The sequence below is a fragment of the Harpia harpyja genome, chromosome 10 (genome assembly GCF_026419915.1).
Source record: "Harpia harpyja isolate bHarHar1 chromosome 10, bHarHar1 primary haplotype, whole genome shotgun sequence".
NCBI lineage: Eukaryota > Metazoa > Chordata > Aves > Accipitriformes > Accipitridae > Harpia > Harpia harpyja.
In genome coordinates, this window is record NC_068949.1 from 46,108,605 (window position 1) to 46,127,920 (window position 19,316).

Genomic DNA, 19,316 nt, shown 5'->3' on the forward strand with positions numbered 1-19,316 from the left:
GCCACGGGATGTTGCATGATGGCAGGTCCTGCCCTCCATACAGTATTACCAGGTGCCCACTAACCACATTTTTACAGGTTCCATTTCAAGCACAGAAGTCAGTACTGCTAAATAAGGACAAAGATAAAAGTAGAAAGCAAATTTATTTTTAAATGATGACAACAGTACAAAGTAGAATATGTATTACAAGTTCAGTGAGTTTGTTTACTGAGCAACTTCTACTGACAGCTCAGCCATATTCCAGTTTAAGAACAAGCACTGAAGTTGCTTTCTGTGAAAACATCTTTCTTGTCAGTTACACAGTATGAAACTCATGTTTAAAGACAGAGCCTTATCAGCCACTTTCAACAGTTATTAGAGAAAAAGGAATGAGAAAACTCTGACTCCACAAGGAACCTTTTTATTTAAATATATAAAACATATTTTGGCAAACATTCATTTTCTTCTCATTAAATAAGGTACAATCACTGAATGAAAAGGCATTCTATTAGTAAAAACAAATAAGCAAGCAACCCTTTTTTAAAATCTATACAAGGATGAGGCAAATAAGACAAATTTATTATTTTACAGATAAAAAGACTGAGAAGCAGTAGCCTGCAAGTAGATACAACAGAAGGAACTTCTATTAATTGGGGAGTTAAATAAACATCTTTGCAAAAGAAGCTATGTATTAGGCACTAAAGTCCAAATTTTAATTCAGGCTGTTGTGCATCACACTCCGAACTAGTAAAAACTGATGGAAGTTTCACTCATGCTAATTCCTTCCAGCTGACTGTGTCTCTCAACACTTCACATCTCACACAAATGTGAGAGCACACTAAGTAAAATCTACGTAAGGAAGAAACTGCCTCAAGCAAGGTAAAAGCTTCTCCAAATTCCCATATATAGTACATAAGGCCACACATTGTTTTGGGCTAATCCCTTATTGTCACGATTACAGCAGCAGTGACAAATATTCGCATCCATGAAGTACAACAAAGCAGCAGTTTAGATGAATACCTAGCTGAATCAGATTGCTATATTAAAGCTAGGATTGTTTTTAAACATCAAGTTCTTTTAATTTTCAAAGATACTTCACTACAAAGCAATATAACAGATGTTAATGCATCTGAAAAAAGCTCTATGAATTGATCCAGAAGACTATATATGATACATTAGCTTTAGTGTCTCTTTTCCCATTCTTACTAAACATGAACACATTTACAGAACAAGTACACACTGATCAGGTAGTCATCGCTAGCTCAGATGTTTCTGCTGTTCACCTCCTGTATTCCCAGATGAGTATTTTCTTTGCTCTGAAACTAGATGTCAAGTGCCTTTAAAACGTACTACTTGAAGCTGTGGTCGTAAGGCGTCTTCCAATGTAAATCCTGAGGACCAAGAACACATGGTCAGTGAGTGCTGCACTTCATTTTAAAAAGAACATACAGCATGCAAGAACACTTTTTTTCCTCATCAGGTTACTAGTTACGTAATTTCCAGCAGGAGCAGCAGTGCCAGCTATAATTAAGCAGGCAAATCAAGTGACCACTATGAAACTTGGTTTTCAGTTGCTAGTGACTTTGTGCACACCCTTTTCTAGTAATGCTCCCTGAGCTCTAAGACTGAACAATTCTGTGTAAGCTGTTCAGTTTCAGGAATGCAAGAGTCAGAGATAAGTATGTGGTTAGCAAGGACACACTGCTTCAGATCTCAAAGTCAGATGTTTTATTACGTTTTTTCCTTTTGTTATCTTAAGTTTTTCCATTTGCTGAATACCTCTGAAATTTGTAAAGCTCTCACTTTACTGTCATCTTCATGTACTTCTTACTATTTCTCTAGTCATTATTTCCCAGCTTGGTATGCGTTCACAGCTGCCCTACACTGCATCTTCTATTCATATATTTCTTGTAGCTTAAAGAAATTATTATTTTGAAGTGTAACTATTTTACTGATGCTACATTAAGCACTTCCTGAAGATGTGACTTTATTACTCACTCATTATGGAACTGGAATGATGCAAATTTGCAGCAGTGGTAGAGGTGACCAGGAAGAAAATAAGTACTTACTTACATCACCAAACTTGTTTATTTTGAAAGGAAAATTCCATTATGCTTTTATTCTATCTTGTCCAATTACTCATTTTATTTCTGGAAGGAGTTAAATTAGTCTCATGTTACTTTTACAGTATTATGTGGCTGAGATCTTGGGTTTGTACAGGAAGATAACCTGTGCCTTCATCCATCCAAAATGAAGCATACCACACGGACCACAGAAGGTTTGGGCTGTCCCTCCTTCCAGTTACTGCAGCTGCACAGAGCCCTCCTCTTCCCCTCAATCTCTTGCATCCCCTCACTCTCAACTTTCACAGCCTTGATCAGGTTCAGGATTTATGCAAAGGAGTGAGCAGAGAAAGAGCAGGACCAGAGCTAATGACAGGTGTCACCCCAGAACTCATCTGACTTCTCCCTGAGCCCTCTGGTGTGGCACAGCATACTCTGCTGGGAGAGCAGCTAGACATGCCCAGATTCCCAGAGTTCCTTGCTGGTATTGGAGAATCTGCCATGCTTAGGCACAGGCAAACTCTGATCCTAACTAAAAGGCATTTAATCTTTTCCCTTTAGTCTGTGTTCTGCAGCTGTTTTTAAAGAAGGATCATCTAACCCCTAAATCATCTAAAGAACACCAATTCCCACTTTGTTTCACGTCCCCCATCCCTCCCAGGTGTGAGTGGAATTTTAAAATATATTAAATAGTATCTTTTTCCTTTGCAATTAGTTGTGAGATTAACAGTCATATCTCCAATGGAACCAAGTATTGTTTAAGTGTAACTATGGTTCATACATATAACTCCTAATTTCACTGCCCCTTAATTATTTTGAAAAATTCTCAACTAGTGAGAAAAGCAGAAAAGGAAAACTTCATACATTCAGCAATACCACAAACAGACAAATAGAAAGCACTTCCTGAATAACTGTATGTCACCCTTCTATGGAAAAAGTGTATTACCCATCTTTTAGACAAAGAGGCAACTGGGAGTCAGAATTACACCTCAGAGAACACAGGTTAAAAAAAAAATCTACCTTTTTTTTTTAATTTACACTTACCCTAGTCCAATGGCAAGCAAATGAGAAAGCAGCAGAGATGGAAGAAAAACCTTCAAAAATTCTGCTGAGAATATCCCCCCTTTCTTCATTACACTGGTATTTCTCATGCTGAGAGTAGCTGTGCGCCTGGGATGTTTAAAAAGGAATTCCCTAGTTTTGAGGAAGAAAACACAGTCACAGCATTAACAGATACATATCTAGACTTGTGGAAGTAAAGGCTGCACCTGAGTTCATCCAGAAGAACTGACAGCACTCACTTTGGTGGGATGTTCTCAGGCCTGCTGGACCAATCCCATATCCGATCTATATTCTTCTTCAGGAACCTTTCTACTTCTTTCTTCCTTTCAAGAAAATCTTCTTCAGACTACAACAAAGAGCCATTATCAAACACTACTCAGAACTACGATAGGTAGGAAGTTAGTACTGCAAAACAAAGCTCCTGTTCTGCATCGAAGACCATATGCTAGACTACCTCTGAAGCTCACTTCTCCTATCTCCTCCCACCGTGGACTCTCCATATCCCTTCTACTTTAGTATTTAGATCCTAGATAAAGACAGAGGGAGGAGGGACATCTGTCATCAGAGCAGGATGTGAATGGAAAAGACCATATCCCACATCCATACCCCATATTTGCTTAAGTAAAGACTACCCTGGGAATAAAATGCCAGAGCCCTGCATTTAATCCTTACATACAGGATCCAAAAATATCTCCAGTTCACACATCTGACTGACATTTGGCAGAAGAAACTTTTTGCCTGCATTCAAAACTGGATGAATGTCATACTCACCTGAAGATCCTTGATCAAGCTAGCACAAGCCAAGTGAAACTACTTCTAGTCTCATAAAGCTACCTGGCTTTTGGGCCAGTATTGGAAATAGGGGTGAAGTGAGCCCAGGTTGACCTGCACACATCTGTGCAGAAAAACACCCTCAAACAAACAGTGGCTTTGTTTTCAAGTGAATTACAGCATAAATGCTGAATAAGAATAGTTTCTTGCTTAATACATGTGCATTAAATGGAGCCAAGGTCTTGTGATAAAAATAGCATCTGATCATAGAATTAAAATAGCTATATATGCAGACATATACACTTAAGAATGGAAATAAAATTGTCCAGGCAACTTTAATTCTGATGGTTTTCTAACTTTTGATTATTTGTTCTCAAAGTCTAAATAATGATCTTTAAACATAGGAAGGGTTTTCTGGAAATATAAAATAAAATAATTAATTTCCAGGAACATATTTAGCTAACCTAAAGGTGGTAATTCTAATGGGGAGAGTTTCAGATAAAGGAAGAGCCAATGGGACCAAGCACATTTCATGTAATTTTGAGAACTGATTAAAACTACGTATTATTGATACGTCTGTATAACTTAGAAACTGTATGAAGTTGAAACCCCACAAGGTTAAATACTGTACTAACAGCAAACACATAGACTTTGTTTTAAAAAGTTCATAACATGGGATAGAAGAAGATAATCCATGAACTAATACAGACAGCCAAGGAAATCAAGGAGACCCTGAGATGATAATAGCCAGTGCACACTCAGCTACAGATGATAAACAACAGTAATTGAAAGAGGGAAGTGATGGAAGAAATCTGTTTTTTTAGTCAGATGCAAGGGTCCTGAGTTCTTACTAGAATTAAAGAAATAACATTGCACATCAGAGCACAAGTAACTGTTAGTGCTGGTAACTTCTGCCAGTTTATTGTACGTCGTACATCCCTTCATGCAGAGGCCCCAAGTGAAATATCATCTTGATTTCTAATTGCTAACTGCTAACCCTGTAAGAATTAGTCACAGGCATGGAATATACTTCGATTTACTGAGAAAATAGTATCTCTCTTTGTATATAAACAGTGCAGGGAGAGCGATTTACCCCAGATAATACACCAAGTCTTTGGAAGAGCAGAGGAATTTACTTAAATACTTTTAATACTTCACTCCTCAAAATGTTTTATAAGTAAATTTTTTCATACTAAAAGCCAGTATCTAATCACAGTGAAGACTTAAGATTTTAGCCTGTCATCATGCAACAAGCTGTATATCAATAAAACATGGTTAATGTATAGTATCCGTTTTCCCCACTCTTTTCTCAAATGGATTTACTAATTTTCTTTGCAATTATGTAAACAAAGGTACAAAATGAAATGAGAACTAACAGCGAGTTTTCCAAAGCAGCGTGTAGAAATGCTAAGTACTAGTTGTTAAAACAAAATGGAATCATAAAGCCATGGCAGCGCTCTGAAAATGTATGTTATTGGCTGTCACATTTAAGTGACTCTAGGAATTCTTGCTGCTGTCAAATTCACTTTTTAAATTCATAATGCACCAGTGGTAGTGCATTTAAATAAAATTTCATTGTGGGGGATGCATGAAATGTGCCAAATTGACAGTCAGTGGGGGAAGAGGAAACTTCTGCATGGTAAATTGCCCACTGAACATTAATATTCACATAAATAGCCATGTATATACCCACCCTATCAATGCATTTCCTATATATCTTAATGTAAAATCTGATTGTCTCAATCTGTTAGACTTACATCACAATCGACCTACTGAGTAAAGAATAATGCCCACTTCACAGGACAAAAGAAACCATGATACATCTCAGGATCACCAGAAGTTGGAGGCTTAGGTAGGTGCTGACTCCAGCTCTCTTGAATTCTAGACTAGTGGTTATTTTTTGGATTGCCTTTTTTCCTAAAAGCTACTTGTAGGATCTGAAGGTTGGCCTTTTCAACTTGTGGCTTGAAAGAGGCATTTGAGAACCCAACCATTTTAAAAGACAAGATAGTAGGGCACCTAAATCCTTCTGAAATATCTCAGGTTACAGATTAACAAAAAAAAAAAAAAAATCCATGCAAGTCAGATACAAATACACAAAACCTGATTCTACAAAGACTATTCTGTTATTTAAGTCTCTACATTAGCAGCTTCACCTCTTATTTCCTAATGCTGGTTTTCAAACAATGAGAGTAAGAAATTCTTTCTCCCAAAGCAAGATAAGATTTTTACCTGAAAGCTATTCTTTTCTCCACTGCTGTGACTCTCTATTTCCAAAGCTCTGTGACTGTCCTGAGGTGTCTGGGAACGAGGAGGGCTTGATAAAGAGAGAAGCACAAGTAAGAAAGAACTCAATAAATTTTTTATGACCTTGTTTATGTTATGCACTAAAAGCTAGTCAATGAAGCTTACATGCACAGTTCTCCCAAAGAGCTACAGTGCCCTGACCATAATTTAAGACATTAATCTGTCAATGGGTGACATAATCCAGCCATCATATTCAATTAATCATTGATCTTCTAACGATCTGCCAAGAAGTTTGCTGGACAGAGCTGTTTTTCAGCAGTGCAGAGATATGCCTGTGAGGCTGTATGATTTGGCCTGTGTTACTTATTAAATAACAACGGGCAGCAAATGAGGAATAAAGTGGGGTTTGGTTTGAATTCAGACTAGCCAGATAAGGCTAGGAAGTTCTGCAACCTACTGTCTATTTTGAGTCCTGTAGTTTTTTTGGTTTTTGTTTTTTTTTTTAAATAAACTTTAGGCTGCAGACTTCATAGCCTATCAAAATCAAATAATAACAACACTGACTGACAATTTGCATCAGATATAAGTTGTTTTGTTGTGTTATACTCCTAGAAATCTATTATGATTTGTAAACTAGATATAGGACAATTCTTTAGCAAATACCTAAGAACTATTAACTGATGTACCTCATTACAAAACACAAGTTGCTTATTATCACCTTTCTCTGACATTCCTGTTGCAGACAGCAGTGTTAGTAGCGCTATATGCTCTTAAGAACAGCACTGACACTGCTTGCACAAGGACTGATCCTTTAGAATGACAGCCACACACGGCTCCAGTGTATTTTATTTATTAGAACAAGGCTGCTGCCTGTACACGAGCAGCACACCCGTGGGAAGTTCAGCTGCTGCTGCTGGCCGCCTTTATCAGGATACACCAAAACCCTAAGATGGCATCCTCATGAGAAGTGACAACTCTCCTGGAGTCCTCTCCCCTGTAATTTCTTTCTGGTTTCAGGACAGGCTTCTACCCAGGCATTACTCTAGTATTTAAATATCAATCTTTTACATATGAAATTTTCCTATCTCTTCCTCTCTGCACGCATGTATATGCACACACATATGTAAACACACACATACACATAAGCATTTCTGTATTTGTCTTTGCCACTTGTGCATAAAAATGGCTTTGTCTAATAGTGACCTTTACTTTGCTTACAATAAAGCATCTTGTTTACCTGTCGCAATGTGAACTTTCTCTTGAACTGCTTCTTCCAGATTCGTGTTGAGCATCAAGGAGTATTTTCTCCATGTCACCATTGTGAATGGAAATAGAGGCTGGTACTTGTTCTTGGCTCGTTGGAGTGACAGTGTTTCCACTGCCATTGCCATTACTGCTGAAGTGGAGTTCCACCCAGGAACCTGCTTGGCATAATTGAAAATAGAAGCAGAATAAACCAAGTGATTTTGCATAAAAGGCATGTAAAATATGAGACTGTTGATCCTCCCCAGCATGACATTATAGTATGACATGCAGAAGTACTAGCATTGACATCTCAGCTAATAAACATGATGAAATGCCAAAATGTGGCGATGCTTTTGTTAGTGACCTGGAAGTCTCACAGAACTGAAGCTGGTCAGTACATTGTGTCTCTTTCTGCAGCTGAAGATCTTTAATTTCAGGATACACTTAATTTTTATTGTTCAACATAGGCGGTAGCCAAATAAAACAAACAATCTCAAGGACTTTCTCTGCCAAAGTTTATTTATTAATTTATTGAAAGTCCAATAACTGTGTTTTGTTTAGCCTTTTTCCGTAAGGATTTTTAGGTGTTACTGTTAAGCAATAGAGGATATGTGGCAACAACTAGATCATGTGTTTGCTACTTGCAGTATATTTAACACAGTCACATGTTGCTTTGTTTTTTTAAGAGTGTGCTGAGTAACAACTCTCTTCTAGGCTAGCAGTAACCAATGCACAAAAGGACCTGTATCTGTTGTCTCATAAATATCAGCTCAAGGGACAGAGAGTATTTGAATTGTATAAATGTCAGTGGCATTTACCTATCTAACATGCTTAGGTGTGTAAACAACAGCGGAAATAGATAGATATATTGTGCCCATCCTAGAACAGTTTACAGGAAATGTAACAGTAAATACAGGAGAAAGAGGGCAAGTGAAACTCCCTGAATTCTGGTGAGCACAGCAGAAATGATGTCCAAGGCATAAGCACGGAAAGGGAGAGACAGATAGTGGTGTTTGGACTGTTCCTGCTGAGGAAGGGGGGCTGGGGCAGAGCTCAAGAGAACAGCAGAAGGAATAAAGGAGCAGTTTTAGAGGAACAGAGAAGCCAATGCAGAGATCTAGCCTGACATAGAAACATCAAATGAAGAAAGATATACCGGTTGTGAAGAGACTGAAGGTTCATAAATTAAATTAAACCAGCAAAAAGCCAAAGTGCTTAATCTGCACTAGTAACATTAATATCTCTCTTCTAAAAAGCCAGATGACCACAGTGTCTTTCAAATGGAAACATACTAAGTTACGAGCTTTGAAGAAGCATTTTTCTGGATAGTCTCTTTTACTTCACAACTGGTTTGTTGTTTTGGTTGTGTCGTGGTTTAACCCCAGCCAGCAACTAAGCACCAGGCAGCCACTCACTGACTTCCCCCCCACCCAGTGGGATGGGGGAAAGAATCGGAAGGAAAAAGGTAAAACTCACGGGTTGAAATAAGAACAGTTTAATAGAACAGAAAGCAAGAAACTAATAACGATAATAACAACAACAATAATAAAATGACAATAACAATAAAAGGATTGGAATATACAAAACAAGTGATGCACAATGCAATTGCTCACCACTCACCGACCAATGCTCAGTTAGTTCCTGACCAGCAATCCCTCCAGGCCAACTCCCCCCAGTTTATATACTGGCCATGACATATGGTATGGGATACCCCTTTGGCCAGTTTGGGTCAGCTGTCCTGGCTGTGTCCCCTCCCACCTTCTTGTGCCCCTCCAGCCTTCTTGCTGGCTGGGCATGAGAAGCTGAAAAATCCTTGACTTTAGACTACACACTACTTAGCAACAACTGAAAACACCAGGGTGTTATCAACATTCTTCTCATACTGAATCCAAGACATAAGACTATACGAGCTACTAGAAAGAAAATTAATTCTATCCCAGCCGAAACCAGGACAGTTGGTTTGTGGTTTTTTTTCCCCCTCCATGTGACCGTATGTGGTATGTGTTTGGGTACATGTTTATACCCAGACAAACTTTCCCCTACTCTTTCCCCCAAAACTTACAAAAGCCCCAGTTGTTAGCAAAGAATGATCGCAACCACTGAAGCTTAAACTAAGCTAGTGTCCAGCTGGAGCTCTGGCTCCAGCTACCTTGAGTATCAGCTAGCTCCTAGTCTACTTGCCCTTGCTCCTCAGCACGTCCCACCTCAGCTTCTGCTCCTCTGCTTATAAAAGCAGAACGACTTCATGCTGTGTGGACTGCACTACAATGATTTGTATACATGCTCATAAGCTATTTTATCCTCTAAAGATGTGTACTATTTGAGGCACGCTCACATTTCAACAATCATCAGCACCACAGGCAAACATAACTGCTTCATACAGCGAACTAACACTACCTACTGAAATCTTACTGGATACAGAACAGTGAATGCATGATAAAACACAGAGAAGATTAAGATTACAACAGAAGTACCTGTGTTTTACACGTTTGTTGGGTTTTTTTTAGACTCTCTTGAGAGTAAGGTTGTGCTAGTGCACTAGGAGTGTCCTATTATCATTTAAAGACAAAAGAAACCGTATTTTTACGAGGCTGGAAATACAAACAGATAAAAGCACACGTAACACGGCAATGCAAACTGAACAGACCAAGTTGTGGGGAAGGATTTTGAAGAGAATGATCTTATACGATATTCCAGCCCAGGATACATACTGCGGGAGTACAGCAGGTCTGGAAATCTTAATTTCTTAACGTATGGCTTTCAAAACCGGAAACAAAAAAGCAAAATTCCACAGAAAAATGAGAATGTCTCCTTAAATTGCTAAAAGTCACCGTGTAAATCACCCAATTTAGTACGCAGCTGCACACAGATCTTTCACGGGCAAGGTAAATTTCCTTCCGACTTCAGCGAAACGCACAATACGCGCAACTGACCCTGATCTCTCCTCGAAGGCATATCCCAAACTGCCCGCAGATGGTTTCTTCTGAGGAGGAAGGATCTGCATTTGCCCCAGTGCACAGATCTCACGAGGATCTACGCTAACCTAGCCTTACTTGCCAGTTCAGCTACACAACCGAGACACCAGGGCGTTTCACATTTGACCCGTTCTTCCACCCAAGTCTTCATCTCCCTGCGCGACGAGGAAGCTCTGAGGACGGTTTAACGAGCAACGACTGCCGGGCTGCGGTACGGGCACAGCCGAAGGGTAGGGAAACCCGCCCCGTACGGACGGGGGCTGACCGGGCACAGCGCGTCAGGTCTCGCCTGCCCGGCCCCGCCGAGGGACACACCGCCCGAGCAGCAAGCCTCCGTGGGGCTGCCCGGACCCACGGAGGCAGGCGCGCTTCTGGCGCCTTAACGGCCGCAGGACGCTGCCCCGCGGCTTCGCCCCCCGCAAAGCGCCCGCGCCCGGGCAGCGGCGGCAGAGCCACCGCCCGCCCCCGCCTCCGCGCCCGGCCTCCAGGTAGGCCCGGGGCGGCGGCGGACCGCCCGCCCGCCTCAGCGCCGCCCCTGAGGGCAGCGCCGCCCGCGGCCGCGCAGGCCGGCGGGCACCGGGGGAGGGAGGAAGAGAGGGGAGGCCGGACCGCCTCACGGACCCCGCCACCGCCCGCGGCGGCCCCAGGCCCGGTGTCCCCTGTCAGCGGCCGCCGGCCCTTACCCTGCAAGTTCTCCTCCTGCGGGCTGAGCCACGACATGGCGCGGCCTCCGCTCCTCTGCCGCCGCCGCCGCGGCGGAGCGACACGCCGGGCCGGGGCAGCTGCGAGGTCGGCGGGACGCGCACTGACCGCCGCCGCCGCCCGCCTCCGCTCCTGTGGGCACAGCCGCCGTGACGTCAGCGGCCGGCCCGCTCGCATTGGCCGCCGCCGCGGGGCGGGAGGCGGGGGGGGCGGAGTCAGGTGGGTCGCGCGCTCCCTCAGGCTCCTGCAGGCTGCCTCAGGCGCTGCCGCCGCCATGGCGGCGGGGCCGGTGGGGAGGCTTGTCTGCGGATCCGCCAAGCCTCCAGGAGCAACGGGAGAGGTCCCGTGCTGGCCTCCGACCGCAGCCGGAGAGCCCGAGCTGAAGAACAGGGTAAATTCCTCAGAGAATTCCTCATTTTCCCACTCCATAGCCGGGCAGCGCTGTGCGCGACCCGTACACCGCACGCCCACCCGTGTCCCGCAACATGCTTCCCGCTCGCGTGTGGTAACCGAATGCGGTGCTTCTTACATAAAGTTACACAGGGCAAACACAAAGCTCTGCCTGGATTTCAAAGGAAACCGTATCTGGTTGCCAAAGCACAAGCGCTGGCCTCTAAACCAGTCTCTGATAGCTCTCAAACTAATGGCACAGGGCCTCGAAATAGATAATAATTAATTCCTTCTCTTTTCCAATGTTGACTAAGGTTGTAATGCCATCCGAGCAGACAGCGGGGGCTCTCCAAATAGGAAACCGCTTAGTAAAGACTAGTGTTGCCATTTGAAAGCAGATGCTGATTTACTGCTGGGAATTTATAAAGGCAAATACATAAGATTTTATTTTATTTAGCCAGAGGATGGGTAAAGTGTTATTTACTTAATTAGAGCATGCAGGCATTTTATCTAGGCTGAAATGGTTTTCATTTCTGCCTTTCTGCAGTAGACAATGACAAAGCCCAAGTAAAATATATCTTCTGGTGAGATAGAGATAACTCTTTTCAGTGAGTTACTATAATAGCAAAGAGTATTAACCTAAAACCTTCCCAGAAAGAAAAGGTCAGGATATTATTAATATGTGCATTATACTCAGTATAGCCAATGGATTATCGGACAAAGTGGAGTAACGGTTTGGCCCATGAAGACATTTTCAGGGTCAGTTCTCCAGCTTTTAGTCCATCCTTAACACATTTTTCCACACCTCAGCCTTAGGCCTCCTGGGACTAAGGGAGAACTTTACGTAGGACCTTATCTGTACTTCTTCCTTTGCATAACCCCAGGGCAGCTCTCCAGACTAGTCCATGAGCCATGCGCTGTGCACACAGGTAGGGGTGCAGAGGCTTGTCCTGGCAGCTGCACATCTGGGCACAGCTGGAGGGCTGCTGTAGTGCCAGGCTCCTCGCAGGCAGGCAGGCAGCAGTGAGAGGTGGTATGCATACAGCCCCTTCAGCAATCAGCCTTTCCAAGCACGCCAATACCTAAATTATCCTTCGTTATGCCTGAGCACAGGAAATCTGTTGAGAAATTTGCATGATTAAAAATCAATTTTGTTCTACTAAGGAACTTAGGGAAAAATTGTCCTTGGCAAAACAAAATATAATTTTTAATTGAACAACTGTTCAAGAAGCAAGTTCCTTATGTTTATGCGTTTATTTATTATGTCCTCACGTGCTAGGCCCGATAGATGCGCACAGACACGGCTCTGAAAGCTGGAGGCTGCCTTGGGTTTGGCACTCATCTCATAGCTCTCTGCTGCTCTCTGCTGCCCAGCAATCTTCCCTTGGCACCCCGCTCGGTAAAGGAAATCCAGGCAGCCCTGAACGCAGAAAAGAAAAGCAAGTTCATCGTTCCAGGAATGTGCTAGTCTTCTCCATGTGAACACTACACTTGCATGCTCAGGGACTGCGGCAGTGTTTAAGGAACAGAAAGCTCAATGCTGTATTGACACGAATATGGGCTGGCTGGCTCAGGAGGAAGGAGGGGGTCACCAAAGCAACTGCAATCCCGCTAACACAATCACCTTTTCAGTCTTCTCCCACCAAAAAAACAATCTACGTGGAGGAGATTGACAGCCACTGGATATCCCCCAATCAACAGGCCTTAAGAGCGCTTTCCTCCGCTCTAGGAACCGCCAGTAACCCCACCGTACTCGTCACAGGCGGAAACATGCTCTGGCAGTATCTCCTACTAGCAGAAAAAATCCTGATAAGTATTTGTCATGTGGTGCTGCACAAACCCTGAGCATATCCTACGTGAAGCAGTGTCTTTGCAACAGGCTGTTGCTTGTTTCAGCAGGACAAATATCACATTGTCTCCAAACTGGCTTCCTCTGTTACTGCCTTTTTGGCAGCAACAGGCTCTTCTCTAGGAGGCATTTGGGAAAACACAGAGCTGTTAGGGTTTCCTGATGAAGTTGCTCCCCTGTTGTTCTCCTGGGAAGAAGAGAGGAGCTGATCCCACCTTTCCCCTCTGCAGGATGCACTTTATAATTGGGCAACTGTATGGGAAGGTAAGACAAAACATTGTAGTTTCAAGCCCACTGTTTTTCCGGCGTGGTGGAAATACCTAGCTGGTGTCCAGTGTATTGAAATTGCCTACAGGTCATTAGATGCTTCGGCTGCCCCAGTGTGCTGGGTGAAGCAAAAGGGAGAGGTATAAGAGGGAACTTGGAGCAATGCTCTACCTGCTACCATTAATGCACAGAGATTCTCTTAAGGGATTTCCAGCAACATTCTGCAATAAGAATGTGCAGCTTGTGGGCCAACTCTTCTGAAGTAGGAACTTTGTTCATTTGTAATAAAACAGTGCTTAATATTTCTACCAATACTTGACAGTACTCCCTCATCCTCAGCGTCGCTGCAAGGAGTCCTGGCCAGACCACCAGATGCATGCCTGGGTCCCTGCACACTGGGCAGGCTGGGGGGGCACAGCTGGGTGCTCGTGAGTGCACTCCAGTGAGGGTGTCAGTCAAACTGGGTTTGTTTGAAAATAAAATCACTTTCTCCACCTTATAGGAGGGGAAATTGATTTTATTTTGAAACAAAAGGAGCAGCACTGTTATAATGTTGCAAAGTTATAACAACAAAACACCAGGGAAAGGGCACTATGTTTAACCTCCGAATGCGCATTTATGATTTTGCAGTATTCGTTATCCTAAACATCACAGACGAGGGGCTTGAATTAAAAAAATTTAATTACATGAAGAGAAAAAATGTCATAAATTGCTGGGAAAGGTATCATTTGGGTAGTAAAGACTGAAGTGTTAAAATTAAATTTTCAGGAATTTTTTCTGTCAACACTTCTGTGACTATGAAAAATAATTAATATTGCAAACCATGGGTCAGAGTCTGCTCTGACTTTGTTCATCTAAAGGTAATGGGAAAAAAATTACTGCTGTAGGTGTAATTACAGGTGTAGCAGGGATAATTACATGGGTAGTTATAATAAATACATGTAAGTGCCTAAAATGCAATACCTGTGCTGAAAAGCTGGAATAAACTCTCCGGAGACCCTGCCAGAGCCTTGGGTGCGCCGGTGGCCCCCCAGCCCTGAGCAACCGCCCCTGGGCCGCCTCCCACCCACCCTCTGCCAGTGGCCCTGGAGCCCCGGTGAAGGCCATCCCTGGGCCTTTGCTCCCATTCAGAGCAGTGCTGCAGGTGCTGTGCCCGCTCCCAGCCCTGCTGCTGGAGTATTTGGATCGTCTGACCGGGTTTATGGACATGCCTTTGCCTGATGATCGCTGGACTGTCGATGGGGCATGTTGCTTCCTGTCACCACCCTACCCTGCTCGCCTGGCGTGGGGGAAGAGACGAGGCAAGAGAGACTGGTCATCCAGTCAAGTCAAGGGGGATGGGAACAAGCTCAGAAAAGCTTCAGACCTTGACAAAAAGAAGCAATAGCCCCCTTCTTCAGTGCTAGCCCTCAAGAATGAAGATTAGAATAATTTCAAAGTCCTTCCAAGGCAGGCAGTGTGTGTTGTGCAGATGTCAAGTGCCAGTGCTGCTTGCCAGGACTCCGCCAGGTAGCCTCTGCAAACAGCCTTGTGCTTCTACTGCCACCCAGCACTGAAATGGCCCCACCGCACAACACATCTCTGACACTCACTTTCTCTTTGTCCTGTTTTCTGTTGACTGATCTTCTGTTACGGATGTACTGCCACATCTTCCCTTCAGGAAATCAATTTACCAGAAGCCTTTTCTGCTTTAAGGCAGGTATAAAACAGGGTCAGGTTAATCTTCTTCTGTACTAGCAGATATCACAACACAGCTGTGACAGCTTACTTCTGGTATCTTTCATTTGTAACTAGGTGAATGCATTTATTTTCATATAAATCTTTATGGTAAACGATTTTTGGTTATTGCCAGAAAAGCACTCTGCTGTGATCACAGAAAATTGTAAATTGTATTGGATGAAATCTTTAAAAGCTTATCGATTTGTTAAGCTGCGATTCTCTTTCAGTTTAGAACTCACTTTAATTTTGTTTACTTGCATGTCAACAGAACAATCATGTATTGATTAGTTCCTTTTAAATCAGAGACAGTGACCCATCTCCACCATTGACTAAAGAAAGCAATATTTTTAGATCATTATGAAGTCACGCTTGCCAGTCAGACAACTTCAACTTTGTGTTTAGTTTTAAGCATGTGTTTTTGTAGTGATGTGGCACCTTGCAACAGTTGTGAGGAACAATTATTTTAGGCATTACACAAAAACTGTTTGTAATCTCAAACTGATTATAAACTTAAGTTAGTTTAAAAATGGATAATATTGATTGAAGTTTCTTTGGTTTCTTATTGATCTAAATCAAAGTAATCTATACCAACTTTATAATGGATACAGTGTAAGATAGGTGCAACCAGAGGGCAGTCTCAGGACTGATTTGGGAGAACGTGCCTACATCCCGTCAGATGGTGACATCACTCTGCACAACACAAGAGATGAAGCTCACTGCTTTCATTACATGCCTCCTAGTCCTCTCTAGCAGCAAGGTACTGCTGTCTTGCCTGCTGAAATCTGAGAACGACCTGTTTTCCTCCGTTTTTTTCACTGCCAACAATGGCTTACTTATTAACCTTCCTGGCTGCCTCTGGAAATCAAACCAGTATGTATATTTTTATGCTGTGCATTTCTTGGAATGGCGTTCATCATTAACTACCAAACTATTCTGAGATACTAATTTCTGAGCTGTTCATACTTACCCCCGCTGTTGACATGAGGAGATCTAATAGGTACACAGTCTATTGGTTTGACTTCTTTATATCTGAGATTTAAAAACCAAAACAATCTTGACACAGTGAATTTAATGATCTGATTTAATACACAGTCTGAAGAAGGAAAGGAATTAGGGGTTAGGGCTACACACAATAATCATACCAGTTTAAGCAAATGTATTTCTAAAGTGATTTAAATGGGGAAAGTCTTATGTAGACAACCTTAAATTGGCTTATATTAGCTTAGAAGTGGGTAAGAATGATCAAACTGTTGGGCGCAAGCCGTTGGGCGCTGCTGGGGAGCCCAAGCCTGCTGGCACCACAGGTTCAGAGCACCCTGAGCTGCCTCTGGGATGGCATGACCTGAGCCAGAGCCTGTCTCCACACCTGAGCTCTGCTCCCCACCACCCCTGAAGCCCCCAACAAAAGGGCAGCCACAAATTTCACCAGTCCTGAAAGCTGCTGGTAAGGACCCTGATTTTGTGCATTTCTTCTGGCAGCCCTAGTGTCGGCTGACCTCATGGAATCAGGCAGGAAGACTGTGAATGGGACATACACCTTGTAAGTAATGAAGGAAGCAGAGAGGAGTAAAATAATGTCTCCTCAATCCATCAGGATTTGGGAGAAACTAAACGAGCAGAGAAGTTTCCTTTTGTATAATTTTTAATGTTAGGTTTTAAAAGGCATTTGCATTACAGCGTGGTGAGGCACTGGAGCAGGTTGCCCAGAGAGGCTGTGGATGCCCCATCATTGGAAGGGTTCAAGGCCAGGTTGGATGGGGCTTTGGGCAACCTGGTCTAGTGGAAAGTGTCCCTGCCCATGGCAGGGGGGTTGGAACTAGATGACCTTTAAGGTCCTTTCCAACCCAAACTATTCTATGGTCCTATGATACAGGGGTAGAGGACACAGGAAACGAGATCCTCTTACAGGTGAAATAAAACCAGTACTTGGTGCAAAAGAGCCCGAGTCTTTTATTTGGGCCAATCTTGTTACTTTTTTGTGAGATTTGATTTCTTGAAGTTTAATTTATGAGCATGCATCACTGTTTCTTGCATATGCTTGTCTCTTTTCTATGTGTTATTTCTTTCTTACAGCAATTTCTGATGGCCCGGTGACAAAAATCTGATCATTACTATCATTCATTCCTTACAGAATCATCAGTTGGCTTTGCAGCCTGGACAGGTGCAGGAAACAGGACTCATTGACTGTAAGTAGGACTTAATTAATTTTAGATATTCAGATGGATACTCTAACGTTAGGACTCAGAAATATCACTCACTTCTTAAAGATGCTCATAGAACGAGGTTTGACATTAGAAATGCGGATCAAAGCTTACCTGAAAGACAGGTAAGAAGGGCTCTCTCAGAACATCTTTTATCTGGCTGTAGCCCCGAGGTGTCATCATTCTGCTCCAGAAGATGAGGTGCAAAGGAATCCCCTGCAGAACAGGAACTGGAGTGAATGTTGACATCTATTGGTCCTGCCATCTGCATATTCCTCAGCAGAGCAGTGTCCCCGGTTATCAAGCATTGCTTAATACCCTTTACCTCAAGATGTCATCGCAGTATTTTCTTGACTAAGGAGGTTTCATTTTGTTCCATTTGGAGAGTAAAAAGAAAAAAAAAAGCCTCTGGCGTAACTACTGCAATCCCAGGGTTTTGCTGTGCCTTTTGTACAGCGTCTTTCACATTTATCTGTAGCAATTACTGAGTAAGAGGCTGAGGAAAAGATTCATACCCAGTTTCTGTAGATAGCTGCGCAGAGTGCTACATGTAAAATCACCTGGCTGACCTGCTGATCTGTTATTACAGATAAGTTGTAAACTGTGCTGAGATAGCTGAAAAAGACAGGAATCAGAATGTTAAAAACAAAAACCAGACCTCTATTGGTTTGCTTTTCAACCTCTAAAATGGACAAAATCCTGACTGCTTCTACTATGAATCAGAAAAGTAGAGCATAGCAATTTTTTTCAGCTCTTATTTACTTGCTAACTTCAGGTTTTTAAAGTTCATTAACATTTGTGTTCTGCGTGATAAAGCACTGTGCAGTGGAGTGCTTTGGACAAGCCTGCAGTGGATACAGCTCAGTAGATGGAAATTGCCAGAAGAATGCTTTTTCTCTACCACTTGCCAGCTGAAAAACAAAAACTGATTCTTTGAGTGATGTAAACTAACGATGGCCTCTTGCTTTATATCACTTACAACACTGCTTTCAATGTTATTTGTTTTACTTACAAACTCCCACAAAATGTTGCAATTCAACTCTAAAAATAGAAAATAGTTTTATTTATCCAATGGTTCAAAAGCTATTGTTTGTACAGCTCTCATCAGAGCCACAGCCAATCCTTGTGTCTTGAGGGAGATGGTTCCTGGGTGAAACTGGGGAACAGGCTGCAGCGTGTGTGATTTGGTGGTCTGCTCATCATGGCGTGGGCTGAGCTGTAGCCAGATGATCTAATTTTAAAAAGTATTTGCACAATAAAGGAGCAAGAAAGTGCTGAGCTTTTGTCAAAGCTGAAGACAGAGATTTCTGGGAGTTGGTAGTGCACCTTTGCCTGTGTTTGACACCAAATTCAGTAGCTCTGTGTTTGTAGATTGAGGCACTGATCCTGCAGACTGGCTTTGTATTCCCACAGAGCCTTACTGACTTCATTGGGATGCCAAAGAGGCAGGAAGTTTCAGATAAGCAGCCAGGACTGGTGCTTAGGAAAAACCACCCCTGTAAATGAGGAGTCTGTGTCTGTGAGTAATACTACGGTTTCACACCATGCAGCACAGTATGGATGGACAGAAAAAAGGAAAATTTTGAGCTTATGACTTTGATAGCAAAAACCCAAAGAGATTCTGTTCTTGCAGCTTCCTATCACTAGAAATTTTGTGATATTTTTGTCGTTCTAGGGGTTTCTATGAAGTAAATAGAAATTTTGTTCTAATGATTTTCTTAAAGTGCCACTACATGTCCTTTTGTCAAAGGGTAATTAAACTGCAGAGCAGGGAGAGAGGGCATGAGAAATACAGCAGTGGTTAACCACAAAAATAGGAACAGGCTTCTAGGAATCTGGTTAGAAG

General features: G+C 42.7%; 1 protein-coding gene across 1 annotated transcript; it reads right to left on the minus strand.

Annotated features, from left to right (window-relative positions):
- Positions 1-387: 387 nt before the first annotated feature.
- On the minus strand, positions 388-11,183 carry BNIP3 (BCL2 interacting protein 3). The gene is made up of 6 exons (XM_052799474.1): positions 11,026-11,183; positions 7,360-7,543; positions 6,108-6,192; positions 3,344-3,450; positions 3,087-3,236; positions 388-1,370 (listed from the first exon to the last, which is right to left on the minus strand). Exons 1-6 carry the CDS (start codon positions 11,060-11,062, stop codon positions 1,319-1,321), a joined length of 615 nt encoding a protein of 204 aa, XP_052655434.1. The 5' UTR covers positions 11,063-11,183; the 3' UTR covers positions 388-1,318.
- Between the last annotated feature and the right edge of the window lie 8,133 nt (positions 11,184-19,316).